The sequence below is a fragment of the Triturus cristatus genome, chromosome 2_1 (assembly GCF_964204655.1).
Source record: "Triturus cristatus chromosome 2_1, aTriCri1.1, whole genome shotgun sequence".
Taxonomy (NCBI): Eukaryota; Metazoa; Chordata; class Amphibia; order Caudata; family Salamandridae; genus Triturus; species Triturus cristatus.
The window spans coordinates 388,514,463-388,531,216 of NC_140581.1; the positions used below are offsets into that span (position 1 = coordinate 388,514,463).

At 44.4% G+C, this 16,754-nt stretch overlaps 1 protein-coding gene across 1 annotated transcript in view; it reads left to right on the top strand.

The window, feature by feature from the left end:
* The window catches only part of LOC146865355 (uncharacterized), a 131,470-nt gene extending 115,218 nt beyond the window's left edge, over positions 1-16,252 (top strand). Inside the window, exons 2-3 of the mRNA XM_085631499.1 lie at positions 13,903-14,026; positions 15,478-16,252. Coding sequence (XP_085487625.1) covers positions 13,903-14,026; positions 15,478-15,659 — 306 coding nt within the window. The 3' untranslated portion in view covers positions 15,660-16,252. The remainder of the gene's footprint in view (positions 1-13,902; positions 14,027-15,477) is intronic.
* Positions 16,253-16,754: the final 502 nt, after the last annotated feature.

The window sequence follows — 16,754 nt, forward strand, 5'->3', positions numbered from 1 at the left end:
GAAATGTCACACAAACTATAACGTCCCTAAAACCTGTGGTTTCTTCAGTGAACATAAATATATATATATAAATATATATATATATATACATACACACATTTAATATAGAATAGAAAAAGAGGACAGCGGACCATAAGATGTCGCACCTAACCTGTTATTTCCAAAACAGTGTGTTCATAATTCCATAATGTGTTTAACTGTGTGCACTCACTGCAGACAATTGCTGCCAAAGTGCCACCCTTAGACAAGGGTAAATCAGTAAAAATGAAATTCAGAGGTGCACCACAGTACATCAACACAAAGAGTCTAAAACAAATTTGAAATTTCGTAATGAATGTAAGTCTTCTCTTTATTTTCTTTAAAATGCTTCACACGTACAGAGTGAAAAGAGCCAACGAGTTTCGTGCACATACAAATTAACTTCTTCAGGGCACAGTATTAGTAGAGAATTCAAATAAGTGATCCGTTCTCACAAAATCTTCATAATTTTCTTATCTGGTTCAACTGTAGTTACCGATGTAAGTCATTCTGGAATATTCAGTCCACAGTGTCAACAAAATATAATCCTCCACTAAATTAATTAGTCCTTCTTCATGAGCATCCTTATTTTGATTTAACCATGTGGAAGATGGACCCATGTTGCTTAATGTGGTAGTCTATCTTAGCACTTTCCTTCTTACTACTCAGCGTCTTCTTATCCATTCAATTCATTTTAATATAAGTGACCTTTTCCAAACGTATCCAAACTCTGCAATTGTATCCAACATAGCTCCCAATATCAACAACAGAAATCTGTGTGAGTACAATAAACTCAAAAGTGATATAACAAGTAATATAACAAATGATTGGGACTTATAGCTATGTTTCCAAATAATTTATCATGCCAAAGTTAAAACCCTTGGTTCCTTGCACTGGTTATAACATACTGTGAGGTGCCCTTATACTCTGGTATCTTCTAAATTGACACCTTCAAAGATTATCAACATTGATTTCTCTAAGCAATAGATGTGATCACACCCTCTGTTCTAATGACAGATAGTAAAGTGTTTCACTTAACTCTTAGTAATAACTACTCAAACATCTAAGTGTAATAGTGTTGAGTTTTTCAGCTAATGATTGTGATTACAATCACACATCCATATTCTTACTTATATCAGTGTATGTAGTTTCTTATCAATATTGAGTCCAAACTGGACAGTTTGTAATTCATTAACCCAAAATGTTTCTCGAACTCTTATTTTTTTATCCAGATCTCCCCCTCTTCAATGTAAGGTGACATATTCTATCCCTATAAAGCGTATACCCGCTATTTCCATAATTTTATGATTATTTCAAAAGTGTGAGCATAAATCTTCATCAAAAAGAGTGAGAGACCTCTGTCTGTTTTCACTTTCTCCGAAGGGAGTGGAATACTATCCTGTTGTGGCTAAGTAGCTCTATCTGGGCAGTTCACAACAGGGTCAACTAGATGGTCTGGGATACATACTTCACACCTCTTTTCCTCAGGAAGATTTGGTGTACCAAATCTATTCATGAATCTTTGGGTTTCAAACGCAATGTTGCTCAATGAGTGATGGGAGAAGGGCATCCATAGGCATAGCAATGGAATCAGGGAGACCTGCACCAAACTCACTAAGTGTAAGATATTGTATGGCTGATACTGAGCGGGCAAGCTCAAGAAAGTAGGTCTCTGCATTTATGGAAACGTTTAGGCCTGTCATTAAGCCGATTGACATTTACCATACCGCAATATTGATATTGAAGTTTGAGACAAGATTGTCTTGGTCTCTTGTAAAAACTTTCAGAACATCATCTGTTTCCAACACATATGGCTCCGGATCTCAATGATAATGCCTAGTGAAAACGCCTGAGAGGCTGGAAACAGACTTCCACACTGACGTATGGGGCTTTCTTCTAAAAACAGGTCTGAGTCTCAGATATGTCATTTACAGGGGCAATGATCGTGAGGTTATGATTAACAAGAGTTGACAACCTTTCTTTGATTCCCTAACATTATATAATTAGTGCAGGCTGTGTCCTTTTCGAATCTATGTAATGGGGTAATTCACCCTTCACAATAGCCAAACAATAATATACGGAATGTCACTTGCATTGCTACCATTCAAGTACACCTCCCATGCGAAAGTCTCAATTCTCCTTCTCTCTCACTAGACTTTACAAGAATTATTGTTTTATGTTTGTCACCAATATTTTCCATTTTTTTTAAATTTCTCTGTTTAGGTACCAACAGTTTTACAGTATTTGTAATTTTTTTTTGCAAATCTGTTTTTATTGCTTTTTTCAAAAGGTATAATGAATAAAGAATACATGGTGCGGCAGGATACATTACACACAGAAGTATATAAACACATGCGAGTCACTGATCCGTGTCTGGGCTAGCCAGCTAGACAGCCCCACAGTCAAGAAATGTACCAACTGCAACCTGCCCGGGAGTCGGGTGCATGTGCCTTAGCAGTTCCAGTGCCGTCTCTTAAAGAGGGGCAGCAGCCACCACATACCAGCCCCTAGCCATACATGCCAGTGTGAGCCACCCAAGCATCTTAGACATTGAGAACAAATTAATCACAAACAGGTCAAAAAGAGAAACTCAGAACAGTGGCAGCTTGAATAGTTGTACACAGAGTGTCACCCCCCCCCTTGTCTCACCCAACCAACAGTTTTACAGTATTATTTGTCTTCCAGGATTAATGCAGTTATGCAGAGGCTCATGCCAGTTACAATCGTGCTGGATTAATAATCTCACACTCTTCTATCCAGTTGTATAGATGGTAAAACTAAGTACGGTACTGCAAGAGTTAGCTTGTTTTTTGTTAAGTAACTCAAAACATAATTTTAAGAATTGCAGCAAGGAATAGGTCAGAGCTCAAATGGAGGGATCTTTCAGCAGTAATTCAGGGCAAATTGAACGGGGATACTTTCCCTTTTAAAGGGTCCACATAAAATCATGATCGTCATAGAGAGTGTTCTTTGTAGTGCACAAGCTCACTGTGCTCGTAGGGCTTTGCGGAGAAAACGCCTTCCCTGAAGGTCCATGTCCAGTTTTACTCATGAGGAGTTACTATGGTTCGCAACTACAATTAAAGACACTGTGGCCACAAGCTGGCGGCCTCTTCTCTTGAGCACTTCTCCTAGTATCAATCTTCAATCATCCATTGTTAGACCTGGCATCTTTTGGTGTGTTACCCCTGTCTTTTTGCTTTCTGACCTCCCGGTTGTGACTCTGGTTTTGCTGGTTTATTGTCTCTGTGCACTTTCTCAATACTGTTCAGTGTTAAGGGGCAAGTGCTCCTATTGTAAATTGATTATGGATTGGTGTTTCCATGTTTGGAATATCTGATTTACTGGTAAGTCCCTAGTAAAGTGCATTGAGAGTGCCAGGGCATGTAAATCAAACGCTGCTAGTGGGCTTGCATCACTGATTGTGCCACCCACACGGGCACGTGTTCAAAGAGTTCCCAGACCTGCTACTAGAGTGTCTGTGCGCAGTTCTTACTGCCATGTCAACTTGGCAAGTGCACCAGCTTGTCAATCCCTAACCTTCCCTTTTGTTACATGTGAGTCACTCCTAAGGTAGGCCCAAGGTACCCCTATGGGCAGGGTGCAGTGTACATGAAAAGTAGGACATGTCCTGGTGTGTGTGACATGTCCTGACAGTGAACTACAGTGTAACTCCTTTTTCACTGTTAAAAGGCTATCTGTCCCATAGGATAGAATGGGGAATGTGTTGTCACACTTTACAAGTATATCTTCCCATTGGGACAAGATAGAGAAATGGAGTTTAGTATGTCTGAACTCAAAATACAGAAAGGCATCTGTTGGTAAAGATGAATTTTATGTGCTGTGTTTGAAAATACCACTTTTAGAAAGTAGGTATTTTCTTGCATAGCCATCCTGTGTGCCTCTGCTCGTTTGTGGATTGACTGGCTTTGGAGTGACCGGGGCTGTGGATGTGCATTCTCTTCAGACAGTCACTGGGAGGGGTCCCAGAACTTTAGAACTCGCTTGGATCAAGGGTCCTGCCAAGAAGAGGAGCTGGAATAACTGCCCCTTTGCTGTGTTGTTGCTTTGCTGGGTTGGCCTGCAGTTGCTGCTTCTGCCTTAGCCAGTGAAAGGACTGGACTGAACTTTCTTCACTTGTCACTGAGTATCTCCAAGGGCTTGAAATAGACCTTGCCTCCTGTTCACGAAATCTCAGGGACAGCAAAGACTTCACTTACCTCTGGGTACTGCCTCTGGAACCGTGGGTTTCAGTTGACACAGAGGTGGAAAGCAGCCGACACTATCACTGACACAGCTGCGGACTCTGTGTCCTTTGAAGGCACTGCAGAGGGCATCGCTGCACTTCGCACCGCAACCCTGGTCTCACTGACGATGATGACCGCCGCTGCCACCGAGCCGTTACTTACACCGCGACCTGTGGGCACTGCACACCGCACCTCCTCGCTTCACTCTGCCGCCCTGGTCTCACTGACGACATCGCTACCCGCCGACCTTGACACTGTGACTTTACCGTGGTTTGGAGGCACCGCTAGTAAGTTACACGATGAACCGCCCCATCCCACACTGTAGTCTGAGCCGACTGGCGCCAGCTCCCATCGACCGGCACTATCGCTTGCACCGTGACCTGTCAACACCGCCACTAGCACCGCCTCACTCTACACCACAGCACTGGTCTCACCGATGCCGCTGGATGACCATCACCGAGCCGTTGCCTGCAGGCGACTTGAGGGCACCGCATGCTGCTTTGCTGCGCTTCACACCGCAGCCGCGAAGGTTGCCACAACCGAAACGCACTGACGTGGTAAGCCGGGTCTAAGGGTACTGTTTACGAGTTTGCTGAAACTAACTGTTGATTACAACACTAACACCGGTCCGAACCGACGCGGTCGTCCGGAATTGTTGTTTTTTGTTGTTTTCAGCACCGCTGTAGTACTAGACGGAGCTACTGACTTCACGGAACTACATTTTTTAGTCATACTTGCAAAGTGCCTATTTTTGATTACTGCATGTTGGTCCTTTATTGTTTTGGTCTTGTTTGCACAGATAAATATTGGGTATTTTTCTAAAACTGGTGTGGTGTCCTTTTGTAGTGTTTTCACTGTATTACTGTTGGTTATGTACGAATACTTCACACACAGCCACTGAGATAAACCTGACTGCTTGTGCGAAGCTACCAAGGGGATGAGCAGGGGTTATTTTAGGAGTGTATACTCCCATATTATTATTCAAACCATTGCCAACTAGCGACCCCCATTTTTAACATCCATGATGAGTTATGTCGTCATCTGCCTCATCACCAATCATGCGTACTCAGAGGCATATTTACAAGCCCCTATCGCCACCACAACATCCCTTTTCAGGACAGTATAGTGGCGATAGGTAGCATGCTACCCAGGGCTTTAAGTGGGATGAAAATACTGGGGGGGTCTTTCAAAGGGGCGTGGCCAGTGTAATTAAGGGCTTGGCTTAAAAATCACGTAAGCTAAACATCTGTCCTTAGCATAGTGTACCGCCCCACTTGTATTTTGCTGTTTCTGTCATTGCATCCAGATATATGATACAACAAGTAACATCATACCTACAGCAAGTCAGGACTATTGGCTTTGTCAATGGCTGTTAGTTGCATAAGATAAATAAGCAGCACACTCAGTTTGAAAGGTCAGAGCAGGGTCGTGCTGGAGCAGGCTGCCTGTAGTCCTCTCTCTCCTAATCATCCCACGATGTTAAGGCTGGCACCACGACGACGTTGCTCCTACGCTGCAAAAAGAGAAGGGAAATCCTAAGAGAAAATAGCTCCCTTTAAAGGATTTGCCTTCCTGCTACAACGCGGCTCACCTGGCAGGACGTCATGCCTTGACCTTCACTACTCAGTAGTGAGCAAAATGAGCATGCACACATCGATGTGCATGCTCTCAGGATTTCCCTTCTCTTTTTGCAGCATAGGAGCAACGTCGTCGTGGTACCAGCCTTGACATCGTGGGATGATTAGGAGAGAGAGGACCACGGGCAGCCTCTTCCAGCACGACCCTGCTCTGACCTTTCACACTGAGCATGCTGCTTATTTATCTTATGCAACTAACAACCATTGACAAAGTCAATAGTCCTGACTTGTTGTAGGTATGATGTTACTTGTATCATATATCTGGATGCAATGACAGAAACAGCAAAATACAAGTGAGGCGGCACACTATGCTAAGGACAGATGTTTAGCTTACGTGATTTTTAAGCCAAGCCCTTAATTACACTGGCCACGCCCCTACGAGAGACCCTCCCTCGTTTTTTCATCCCACTTAAAGCCCTGGGTAACATGCTACTCTGCGTAGGGTGAGTGGTCCAAAGCATGTTGTCTTTGTTTTGATCCTATGTGGGAAGTGTTTCCTTGTTTTGTGTGATTACCACTAAAGTGCATTGATGGTCTTACGGCCCATGATGCAGCACATAGCAGCGTGGTGGAGGATGAAGTGTGAAAGACAGGCGTGCAGTTTTATGGTTTTCAGTATGCTGCTAGCTTAACACCTTTGCAGGTTCCTTTATGGTATTTCTTATGATATAGTCTGCTTAACGAGTTACTGCATAGTTGTGGTCCTGAGCTGGAGTGATTGAAAGGAGGGAGAAGAGCGAGATTGCCTTTTGATGAAAGTGTATACTGATAACCCCTGCATTACTTTTGCGCTTCAATGTCGACCATTTCTCTGCATGTCAGAAGTTATCACATGCTATGCTCAGCTCCTCTCATGTCTCATTTTTAGGTCTCGCCTGGCAAAAGCAGCGCATGCGCTGCTCTCCGCCATGGAGAGGACCTTTTGTAATCGAATCAGCCAAAGCTGAATGCACGCGCGTCCAGATGGACAAACATGGCTGCTCTCGCCACCCGCAAATCCAAACATGCACGCGTAGGGACAAATAAATGCACTCACATGTGGACAGCCCGACGCCATCTTTGTGTACACGCGTGCACATTTTTTTGTCCCTACGCTTGCATGGCGGTCTGCTTTCGCTTTCCCAGACAGTGCTGAGGAAGCTGGCGCGAGGATTCCCGCGAGCATTGCTTGTTTGCTTTGCTTTCTAGGATTTGTAGTCATAATTTTTAACAACCTAAAACAGGACTACGCTTCCCGGGATGCAACGTGAAAAAATCTGGACTAGCTGATCTGCAAACGCATGAACATAGGAAACATTAGAGCTCTGCACGCACACCTCGGAGGTACCATAGCGAAGCCTTGGGGGACATTGTAAACATACCCTCTTTCAGCGGCGACACAGCCAGTGTTAGTGGCTGTAGGGGACACTGCACGGACATCCTCCCAGCAGCAGCTGTGGCGTGCGCCTCTACCAATAGGGGAAACAGCACATGATCCTTCCCAGCAGCAGCTCAACCAACCCCCAGCAGCAGTAAGGAGGCATTCTTCATATTTCTCCTGGGCGCTCCAATGATCATATAGCACAGTCTCGTGCCCTGCACTTCAAAGTCTTGGGCGAGATTCCGTGTACATCCCGCGAGCGAACGGACGCCTGAAGCTCAGGAATGAAAACATGCCCCGTGCACCTCCCACTACCCAGGCTGCATGGGTAAATATGACATCAAAGGGAGTTACGCGCAGATCGCTGGATATCTTACATGGATGGGAAAGGAGGGCCATGGAGTAATGTGATTAAAGGCGCCGAGAATGGGACAGAGCATGGAAGACGATAACAAATGGATGTCAGCTGTAAAATGGTAAATTAATGTCTTTCTTGTTTTAATGTGTTTTCACCGGTCTGAAATGACATCGCACAGGTTTGTGGTGTCTGTACTGTGTTGGTATGGGGAAAAACCTTTCATGTGCCACAGAGATGTCCCGTTCTGTGGAGGGAGAGATAGAGCGATGGAGAGAATATATCCCCGTGGATTCACAGTGTAGGACTTCAGCAGGGGCCACATATACAACAAAAGTCAAAATAGATAGAAACAAGCGAAATTAAATGCCAGCTCCGTTGTGATAATAACGAACGTGATTATTTTTGTTCTGCTGATGTCCCAGGGTAATAGCTGTTATTGATGTATACACCACAAGTGAAGGATGTGGCGTTATGACCAGAGCTGCTTACTTTAGAATTAGAGACCTAGGTTCAAGTCTAGGCGTCCTATCAACAGCCTGTAATTCCAGCAGATCATTTAGTCTCCCCGTCACTAAAATAAAGGGTCGAGTTCGAATTAAAACTGCAAAAAAAGAAGAAAGGAAGCCATACACATGAAGATAGACCATTCGCCCAGGAGCACACGATGTGGGGAATGCATTAATTGGGGATTAGAATCCCGATCCACTGATTCTACATCTATGCCACTGCTACCACTAATTCACACCTTCTCCGTAATGACTTGAAAGAAAACTGAAAAATATAACGCATGCTCGTGGTTAGGCACAGTTATTTGCAATGCTATTATTGGGTAACACAGTGGTGATCGTTTTAGTGACATCATAAGGATAACAGTCTGAGTCAGCCAGCTCAACGATTCAAACTTGTGCATGCAGGAAGAGCTCTGCAGCAGGTACATTAATTCACTGTACGAACTTTTTTTGTATTCAATCATTTTATTGTATTATTGTCAAGGCATAGGAAACAAGCATTTTGCAATGCAATAGGTCTCTCATTTGCGAGAGTTGGAGCTATTGGCATTGTAAATGACAATGCCTTTTATTCATTTGTTTTGAAAACCTGCAAGCGGCGCATAAACATGCACTTTGTATGCATAGTCCTTGCTTACGAGAAGCAAGGCTTGCAGTAAAGGAGACTGCCAGCCTTGCTTCTCATAAGCAAGGACTATAAGTACAAAGTGCTTGTTTAGGCACAGCTTGCAGGTTTTCAAACGCATAAATAAAAGGCATTGTCATTTACAATGCCAATAGCTCCAACTCTCGCAAATGCGAGACCTATGGCATTGCAAATGCTTGTTATAAATTGGATGGAGCCCCGTACCTCTGTGTCCATAGAAATACCAAGACCCAGCTTATCAGCCGTAATTCTCTTAAACTGCTAGATAGGGTATTTGGACACTGGCATACAACTTTGCTGATGGATTGCCAGCCCAAGAAACACATTTGCTGCTGATTTAGTTGTTGTAGCATTTCCGATCTAAAATTACACATTGAATAGATTTATAAAGAGAAATATGTCCTGCAGCCGAGGCTACCATAACAAAATGTAATCGACAATAAAACGAGCATCACCATGAACAACCAAACAAAATAACCACAATGCTACCCATATAGCACAGGCCACATTGTAAGACAGCACCTTCCAACAAAGCATTCCCCCATTTAGTGGCGTGCCTCCTGTCCGCGAATGCGCTATTTAAATGCATATAGATTACAAAAGAATACAATATTGACCAGCGGCCTTGTACCTCGGCACACAGTCGCCAGTTATCAAGCCTTGCTAAGCAGGCCATGAGTCCCTAGCATGGATGCCTCTGCCCATAACGTACACCTCTCATTAGGCAAGGCAGCAAGCCGCCGGATCTTCGGGCTTAGGAGCAGGCAGTAGCATTTCACAGCTCTCACTAAAAAGCCAGCAGCCCTTGGATGAACCACTTACGGCCCTTTCTAAGCAGGCCAGCTGTCCCGCGGCATTGGTGAGCTCATCTATCCGGCCAATAGAAACAACAGGCTTGTAGCTCCGGGGGACGTCACGCATAGGATGTAGCACGGACCGTCCGACTCCGCACAGCCTCCGATGAAGAGGAAGCCAGCTGAGCAGACTTGTGGCTCTGGGCAACGGTCAAAGCCGGACAGTGTCAGCCCTAGGCAACCGGACAGCAAGTAGCCTATGGCGGACGTGTGCACTCACACCTACACACCCTGCCAGTTACAAACACTATATTATCGTTCCCGGCACATGAACCGGATTCACACCACCTGAGGCAGGGCCCACGTGTACAGAACAATCTGCTGAGAATCTGAGGGATCCCGTGAAGGCGTTTCACGAACCAATCTAAAAAGCAAAACAGAAAGCAGCTCCACATCCGGGCCGGGAGGGCGAGGGCTGCCCGCGCATGCGCGGTACCAGTAAGTTTTGCATGCCCAGTGGTGGCGCGTGCGGCCGGTGCAGACAGCGCCTGTCCCCTTCCGGGGCTCCCGTGGTGAAGAGGGAGCCCCGGCGCCAGAGAGGAAGTGCGGGAGCTGAAGTCCCGGGTCCCAGGAGGGGGCCCGGGTGAAGAGCGGCAGATAGCTGTGCGGGGCTCCCATGCCTAAGGAGAGAGCCTCGCGTCGTGCTGGCAGTAGTGGAGCTGGAGTGCTCCAGAAGCGCCGCAGCCAGCCGCCGTTCAGGAGGATTCCCCCCGCAGACCGGGTGAGTGGGGGATTCTCCAAGGCACAGTGTCAACGTTTGTTTCCTGAGTGGACCCGCCGTTGCGGGCCGCTCCAACGAAAGGGCGAGCTTAAAAAAGAAAAAACAAAGTGAGACTGCATGCTGGCTTGCGAGAGAAGGGGGACAGGAGATGTGCACGCTGCGTGGCTGTAAGCGCGTACACCAACTCAAATCCGCCAAAAGCCTGCGCGTGCCCATCTCCTGTCCCACTTCCGAGGCAAGTCAGCAACAATAGTTCTCGCTGGCGGACAGCAGCGCTTTGCGCTGCGTTCGCCAGGCGAGACCTAAAAAGCATTGAAAATGCAATAGGTCTCGCCTTTGATTAAGTTAAAGCCATTTGCTTTGCTAATGGTATTGTTTAGCAAAGCAGACGGCTTTAACTTAATAAAAGGCGAGACCTATTGCATTTTCAATGCTTGTTGTATTAAGGTACACCGGCGTCAACAGTGACGTATTCCTTTATCTCTGAAATAGTTACATTTTAAAATAATTTTATGTTTAGGGATTTTAAACGATGGACGCACCCGCAAAAAATATAAAAACTAACTTAATCTCCTTTATGCCGTTCAGTTTTCAGTGGGTGGCGAGGTCCAATTCCTTCGCAAAACTCGGTATTTCGAGTTTTTACGGTAAACAGGTAAAAATGGCCAAATTACAAGTGGAAAAATGCGGAACAACTAAAAAATAGCTGAAATAGGTGTGGTAACCGCCTCTTTCCACAGGTGATTCCTCAGTCCGCGTGGCAATCTCGTAATCACTGAGTTTTACCATACGTAGTAAATACCTAAAGCCCCGCATTCCTGTGCACAAGCAAGGCACGCTCTCCCTCAGGTGACCCCATCGACTTCATAGATAAGGAGATAAGTGAATGCCTCAGACAGGAATTTCAGGACCGGTCTTTCAGGTTTCAACTAATGCACAGAAACCACCTAGCAACATCTAACGATACCTGCAGCTTCTCACACAACCCCGCCCCTTCCGGCCATACGTTCTGTATGTGTTCTGTTTGAAATACCCGACACACAGCGGTGCTCATTAAACAGTAGATGAGGTGAGGGTAATAAAGAACGGTAGGAGTCAATTAAATTATACTGTTAACACGTATAGTTGTAAAATACATAATTGCTTTGCATTTCTCTAAGGCACAGGAAATGGATAAGAATGAAGCCACAGTGATCAGGCTGACCCCTCTTCTGATTCACAGATACACAGATTCTTATTTACAGGAACATTGGTAAAGGTCAGATATGCCTACGATTTTCCTTAAAATGTTCATTTTTCGAGGTTCACAAAGTTGCCCAAATCTGTGAAAAGCGTTTGCTTATAATACTCGCTAGAGTTTACCTCCTGAACACAATTTTCAGGAATAAAAAATATGGCGGAAATGGGCAGCCTCCGATTTTAGGGGCAGATTTATGTTGCCTGGCGCATCCCTGCAAATCAGCAAGGATGCGCCAGGAATGATGCGTCACGCAAGTTTACCCTTGCGCCACACATTATGCGCCGCATTTATAATGCGGCGCATCATGGCGCAGGAATAAACAGATGCGTGACGCATCCAATGGCGTAAGGTTGGCGCAGTGCTTCAGTTGCGTCGCAAGCGCGACGCAACTCCAGCACTGTTCCAACCAACCCTATCCCTAACATGGTGCGTCAAGCCTTACGCCTGCTTCAAGCAGGCGCAGGGTTTTTGCGCATCAGCGTTGGGAAAGTGACTCAGTCAAATCTTATAGATTTGACTGAGTCACTTTTCAGGGGCGTTCCTGCGACGGAACGCCCCCCCCTATGTCGACACGCCCACGTGAAACCTGACGCAGGTTTTACGTGGCGCAGGGCTTTACATCGTGACGCATCTCCATAGATGCGTCACGATGTAAATATGGCGCAACGTGGCGCAGGGTTTACACCGCCACTGCGTCACAAAAGTGACGCAACGGCGGCGTAAAAGTGGCGCATTTCCGACATAGATCTGCCCCTTAATGTTTTGCCCTTTTTCTCGACTTAGAAAGAACACGTTGAACCTGCTTCATTTTCAGTTGCTGAGACCAGCGCCGGCTTTAGCGATGGTGGCGCCCCCCAGTGACCACCTCTGCTATGGATTCCCTCACTACCACCCTTTGACAGTGCCCCTCAAGTCTCCATAACCACTCCATCTCTCAGATGCATTTAGGGGCATATTACCAAGGACGGCGTTAAAAATTATCGCCGGTTTAGCGGCAGAAAACTGCCACTAAAGCGGCGATAATGGGCTTGATAATATGCTCTATGGAATTCCCATAGAAGCCCATGTTATGATGTGAACATGGGCTTCTATGGGAATTCTCTAGAGCATATTATCAAGCCCATTATCGGAGATTTAGCAGCAGTTTTCTGCTGCTAAACCGGCGATAATGTAAACGCCGTCCTTGATAATATGCCCCCAGATTCGTTGTATAGCGCCACTTATACCAGTGTAGGGTGTCAGAGCACTTTACATCACACGCACACTACACAGAGACAATCAATCAAAGGTGTGCAAATCAGTGTATAGAAAATGTTAAGTAAGACAGAGGACTATAAGGTGTAGGAGTCACATGTCATCCACACTGGTAGACAGTTTAGTTTAATAGCGCTTGGTCTGGAGAAGCACAAACTCAGAATTTAAAACGTAACACCATAGTTGGGGGGTCTTTTTAATAATCAGATTTGATTTACTTCCAAATTAATCCTTTTTCCGACATTAGAATAATGAAAAACGGGGGAAAAATCATAACACTCTCATCTATGCCTTGCAGTTTGCATGCAGCTCTTTGATGACTGTTAATAGCTCACTGTCTATGCTAGGATGTTACCTTATTAACTGCAAGTAATAAAAGGATCTCTCAGACAAAAGCAATGACCCACTGATCTACATAAATTATATGCACGTTGTGATCTGCTGTTACAGGTTCTGTGCAGTAAGCACATTAATCATCCGCGCTACCCTACCATGACTCAAAGCTTCCACTAGACAAACCTCCCATCTTTCTGTAGGAAGAAATATAATCACAGAGTAATCTTGACATTTTTATTGACGGCTGAAAACTGCTGGAGGCCAGAACGCTGGCAGAAGGTGCTTTTAAAACTATTATATACTTGCAAACATGACGTCCCCACCTAAAGTCAGCGCAAGGGGCGGTTGCACTGGTCTCACCGCCCTAGAGCCGGCCCTGGCTGAGACTACAGGTGCACATGGGCTGTTGCACTCCAGAATTCAAGGCCAGAATGAATGTTTGGAATACTCAACAAGTTTTATGGGAGACCATCACATTCCATTTACTCACCTCTGTAAGCTACCCTGGATGCACCCATGTTCCCAACCCAATGCTTTAAACTTAGGACTGCGAGGATCCTGCTATATTGACATATTTTTATTTATTTGCGAGGACCGTGGTTTATTGTGGTTTTCTCTGCAATATTGTGTGGGATTTCCAGATGGAAAATGCCACCAATGATAGTTCTATAATTCAGAATTTGAGAATTCCAACCTCACATCTCAACTTTTTTCCGTGATAGTTGCAGCAAGCACTGGAGGCGCTGGGAATGTTCATGCAGGCCAGTGCAACAGGGATTCCTATCAGACCATTGGCCCAAACAGAAGTGAACTTACCTGTGGAGGAGGCGCTACTGCTGAAATCAGGTCAGTGCTAATGAGTGCATGGATGGGCTTCATATATGTGAGTTCTTATATATTTAAATTTCTCCCCATCAGCTCCACTAATTAGGTAAAAAACATAACTGAATACATGATAATGTTAAAGCACATACATGTTGTCAGACAGGAGAACCATTTGTGTGGTTGTTACATGAATTGCAACGCACCATTTAAAGTAACACAGCCTCCTTCAATAAATGATCCACACTTGAAGATAGCCAACAGCTGAAAATCGCAAAAATATTGTAACACTGTACAAATTCTGACATTTTTTTTTTTACTTCTAACGACATTTGGCTTCCGTAGTAACAATACATTTGAATCCTTGAGCAAGAATCATGTTTACTTCTCTTCTATATACAGCTTTATCGTTCTGTTGGCAAGACCTATTGTCTACAATACATTGAATAACGTTAGAGTGGGCTTTGGGTCAGCCCCTTACTCATGACTGGATGGCTTTGTTGTCTTTCCTGCCCCTGAGTCAATGGCTTTTATCCCTATTCTTGTGTTTGTTCACTCAGGAGCATTTTGGTCTAATTGTGCTCTGATATCTCTTGCCACTGCTGATGCCAGACTTTGCTATGCACTGGCTGTGAGGGACGATTTCTTCCCTGTCTCTACATCCTTCTCTCCATATTGCTGCTTTCTCCCCACTTAGTGACCTCTTGCCACCCAACCCTCTTGTTTTACTTTTTAACAATTTCTTTACTTTTTGCTGTCTGCTGCGCTATCAGTGAGTGGTCAATCAAAATATTTTTTGACTATTTCTCAATGGCCGCCTGTGGGTGCGCATGCACACGCATGTGTGATGGGCACCTAAGAAGGGGATTTGTTTTATTTTGATATGTCCAGTTGAAAGATGACTGCTGGCACATCACAAAAAAAAGGAAAGAAGCCAGAAGGGGAAAAGGGAACTACACCTTGATCCCTAGACCCCGGTTATGAGCCAAGAGGATGCCCTCAATGAATATATAAAAACAAATGCAGATGTTATTGGTGGAGCGAGTAAAACGAAATTTTGTATACCTTCTCTATTTTGCATGATAAAATACTAATTACGTAACTTTCTAACTATTAACCTGTGTTAACTGTTTTGAGTGGTGACATTAATCAACCCTGCACCTTGATAAACACAAATTACACGCGGGACTAAATGCTAAGTGCATGGCAAATAATTCTAATGACTAACTGAGGTATGCATATTAACTGTAGCATGTGTTGTGATAGAACTTTTGCATGATTTATGTTGCTTTTGTAATGGTTTGCGTTCCTGGTATAGCGGAATGGTGAGTATTGTTGCTTTAAGTGTTGCTATAAGATAGGAAAATACTAATATATAATGGGATTAGTGTGGGTTTAAAGATTGAAATCTTCATTTCCGTATATTAATTATTCTTTATGTTTGTTTTGCTTAAATTGGCATTCTGGCCTACTAGGCCATGATATTCAAAATGGGGTTCAGAAGTGGCCACCGTCGTGTGAGCGCAATGTCTACTGCGCAGACTCGGATGGCTCTGAAGATCTCCAGGCGTCCTCCGACCAGGGCACAGTGTTCCTCGTCAAGGATAGGAACGTGGAGGACTGCCAAAGCTCAACCAGTGTGAATGACAGAAAATAACAATGACAACCTGTCTTTAGAGGCCTGCATATTGATACTTCGGACCCTTTCGCATGAGAACTGTCCAAACCATGGGATGACATCTTCGGTTCCATGAGAACCAAGGAACTCTGTGAATCACATCCCATATTCTAAATTTTGGTGGCTTAGCCAATCAGAGTCATTCCAAATTCAGCAAATGTAGCATGTTACCCAAAATTGTATTATAAAAGGGGGGTTAGTAGAAGGAAGGAGTCTAGTGCGTTCCTGAAGGGTGAATTTTGAAGTGACAGGACCCGAATCTCCATTGATCGATCCGCGTGCACGATTGTCTGGTACTTTGGATATCTTTGTGACTGTGTCGTACCGAGCGAAAATAACTCTTCTCCTGACTAATTTGGGTCATAGCCTGCATTCGATTGGATGGTCACATCAGAAGAGATTTGGTTTATGCAGGACAGGTTATCGGGGAAAATGCACGCCAGTATCAGAAATTAGGTAAATTAATTGTCATGCTGATCTGTGCCAACGATTATTAAAATTCTGATTGATTGTATTGCTGATTATGCCAATGAGGGTGAAATTAATTAGATAAACTAAACATTTATTAACTGAAAATGAGTTTGTGATTCTTTAAAGGGTATTGATTAAAGTTTCCGAGGCTTTAAATGTGTTTTAGCTGGTTCTAAATCACCATCAACCAGTCCAACTAATTGGTCCATCGACCAAGTGGTGGAGTGCCTTGATGTTAAGGTCAGGAGTCTATCGATACTAAGGATATTTGTATTATAATGTAAATACATTTTCTTTCTATAGGTAATATGGTACCCCCACATGTCCAGCACTCCTTTCCTCCTGTGCGCAGATTGGCCCCACCAATGGATGCGTGTGTGAATGAGTTAGTGTGATGACGGGTCTGTGACGCAGGGAGGATATATAAATTTACCCTTTCCGCTGGATCACTTTTTGTGGTAGCAGAGTTATGGTTTTATTGTAATGGTTTGGTGAATATTGATTATTGATTTGAGTATTGTTTATTGATGATTGTTTATTTATGTACTATGTATGTACTATGTATTTTATGTTGAGTCGCGTCGCGTTCTATGTTGTTTTTGA